Source organism: Cebus imitator, unplaced genomic scaffold, assembly GCF_001604975.1.
Source record: "Cebus imitator isolate Cc_AM_T3 unplaced genomic scaffold, Cebus_imitator-1.0 Scaffold197, whole genome shotgun sequence".
NCBI lineage: Eukaryota > Metazoa > Chordata > Mammalia > Primates > Cebidae > Cebus > Cebus imitator.
This window is the reverse complement of record NW_016107512.1, coordinates 2,182,833-2,185,451: the sequence shown is the minus strand read 5'-3', so window position 1 is coordinate 2,185,451 and position 2,619 is coordinate 2,182,833. Positions and strand designations below refer to the sequence as shown.

The 2,619-nt window shown below is 62.4% G+C and overlaps 1 protein-coding gene across 2 annotated transcripts in view; it reads left to right on the top strand.

Moving 5' to 3' along the window:
• The first annotated feature begins 415 nt into the window (after positions 1–415).
• The window catches only part of DLK2 (delta like non-canonical Notch ligand 2), a 6,096-nt gene continuing 3,892 nt past the window's right edge, over positions 416–2,619 (top strand). The window contains exons 1-3 of one of the 2 annotated variants that reach the window (XM_037745324.1): positions 416–439; positions 1,532–1,662; positions 1,933–1,996. In XM_037745324.1, the coding sequence (XP_037601252.1) occupies positions 1,587–1,662; positions 1,933–1,996 (140 nt within the window). In that variant the 5' untranslated portion in view covers positions 416–439; positions 1,532–1,586. Of the gene's footprint in view, positions 440–626; positions 1,019–1,531; positions 1,663–1,932; positions 1,997–2,619 lie in introns of those variants that run through there. The other variant, XM_017547367.2, reaches the window with a different exon arrangement.

Here is a 2,619-nt window from a genome sequence, read left to right as displayed (position 1 = left end):
TCCCAAAGTGCTGGAATTACAGGTGTGAGCTACTGCACCCAGCCCAAAAGAGGCCGGGAGGGCAGACTTCCCCCACTGCCCCTACCTTACTCTCTCAATCTGAGCTCCGGGTTTGGGCAGTTGAGGATTACCCTGAGGCCAAAGACGAATGCCATAGGGTACGGGAGAAGGAACTCGGCGGTGGAGGGGGATTTGCGCGCACATTTACGGAGTCAGGGGCATTCCCAATCTAAGGAGGATTCTCAGAGGCGGTCACAAAAAGGAATGGGGTGGAAGAGCTGAGACTTGAGTGAAGGAAGGGTGGTGGGGGTAGGGCGGGGGTGGGGGTTGGGTGGATCAGGTTGATATTTGTATAGCGATCCTGAAAGGCTGGAGACGGCGACGAGGAGAGGAGGAAGCGGAGGGCGAGGAGGAGCGGAGGAGCACACAGATGAAGAGGGTGATAAAGGCTTTTACAAGCGGGGAGGCGTGGGCTGGTGACAGGCGGAGGGCGGGGAGCGAGTGCCTGCGTGTACAGGGATCTATATGAGAAGCGCAAGGGGCCGCGGGCAGGCGAGGGCAGGGCTGGGGCGTGGGCCGCGGAGCGCGGGGCGGTAAAGTGGGCATGGGAGATGGAAGAATAACGAGGTGGCGCGCCCCTGGCTTCTTAGTTTGCTCCCATTGAGACTCTTAAGATTTTCTTCTCTCGTGGATGGAAGCTGGGTTGGGGCGTAGGGTGGCCGCGGAAGGCCGGGGCCCCGGGGCGCGCCGGGTGCTAGGTGTGCGCCGTGCGTCGCGGGGGGGTGGGGGCGGGCTCCGCCCCTGGCAGGGGGCCTGAACGCGTGCGAGGAGCCGCCGCCGCCGCTCGGGGTCGCCTGGAGCCCCAGATTCCCGAGCGCTCGGCTCACATGGCAGCCGCTTCGGCGCCCGGCCCCGCGGCCAGCTAGGGGCGGCCCCGCGCTCCCGCCGGGCCCCTCGGCAGCGACCGTCGGATCCGGCCTCGCTCTGCGCCCCGGGGCGCGCCGCCTCCCCGCTGGAGGTGAGGACTGCGGGGACAGGGCGCTCGGGGCTACGGGCGCAGCGGGGATTCCAGGCCCCGCGCCGCCGCCGAGCACAGTGCGGCGGACATAGGAAGGGGACGTGGGAGCGAGTGGTGGGGGGGCTGTTGGAGCTGTGGGGCGGAGACTGCCCGCTGCTGGGAACCGTCCCTCCCTCCGGCCCCCGCGTCCCCTCCGTGCTCGAGGCCGCCTCTCTGCGCTGTCCCCATCCCGCGGACCCCTCCGTCCTGACTGCGACCCCAGCCCCAGCTGTTCCCGCGCCTGGCCTCACTCCGCGCTGCCCATCTTTCGCCTCCTTCTTGCAGACCCCGCTCCAGGGTTCCTGTCTTTGCTCTCCTGGCCTGCTCAACCCTTCCCCGCCCCCGCCCTCCCGCTGTCCCCACCCCTTCTTCTGTCCCGGCGCCCCTCTCCCTCGTCGGCTCCTGTCACTTGGAACCCGTATCCGTGCCGCTATCTCCGCATCCGGCCGCCTCCCAACCGGTGCCGTCCCACAGGTGTCCACGCGTCCGGCCGTCCATCCGTCTGTCCCTCCTGGGGCCGGCGCTGACCATGCCCAGCGGCTGCCGCTGCCTGCATCTCGTGTGCCTGTTGTGCATTCTGGGGGCTCCGGGTCAGCCTGTCCGAGGTGAGCGCGCCCGCGGGCTCTAGTCGCGGCCCTATCCAGCGGTCCTCGCTTGCACGTTGACCTCTGCCGGCCGGAGACTGCACTGCAGCCGCTCCGACCCGCGGAGCAAGCAAAACAGAGGTTGCCTCTTTGGAATGGGATGGGTTTCTGTGTTGTCCTGCCCTTGGGCTGAGTCCACTGTTACCGGAACCCCAATCCTCTTCTGAGTCCCCCATCCCAGGTAGCTGTGTCCTGACTAAGACTCACCGCTCCCACATCAATCTCTTGCAGCCGATGACTGCAGCTCCCACTGTGACCTGGCCCACGGCTGCTGTGCACCTGACGGCTCCTGCAGGTACCTGTCCTGAGCACGTGCCCCCAAACCCTTTGGTCCCCATTTCCCAGCCCTTCACATGCACAACAGAGTGTCTAGGGGCTTCAGACTCTACTCATCACTCCTATGGCTGACTGGCCAGCCCCCCTTTCCCCTTTACCCCACCTCTGTTGCTTCTTCTAGTTTTTATCTCCCCACTTTTTTCATCTCCCAAGTCTGATTCAGGGATTCTATCTGAACCATTGCTCCTCAAGGTACAGGGAAAGAGACCTAAAGCTTGAGAGAGTTTGGGGATTGGGTGCCATGAGGAAATGGGGAGATAAAGGAAAGGGAGAAAGAGAAATGGTTTAGTCTGGAAAAGAAACGCTGCAGGGATGGTTGCTGGAGAGAAACATTTATAATGAAAGAGGATCTTTCTTGAGTTCGAGTAGTTGGTTCACTTAGGCAGAGGGTGGAGATTGGGCAAATTCTGTAGCAGGAGGAAAGTGGACATAAAGAAATGAGCTGATAGGGCAGGTAGTTCAATTGGCTGGGGATCTTTGAGACTTTTCATCTCTGGAGGGCTTTTAAAAAATGGGTTGAGTGTTTGCCCTGGAATCAGGGTGGGAGGATAGTTCTGATGACCCCCCTTTTTTTTTTTTTTT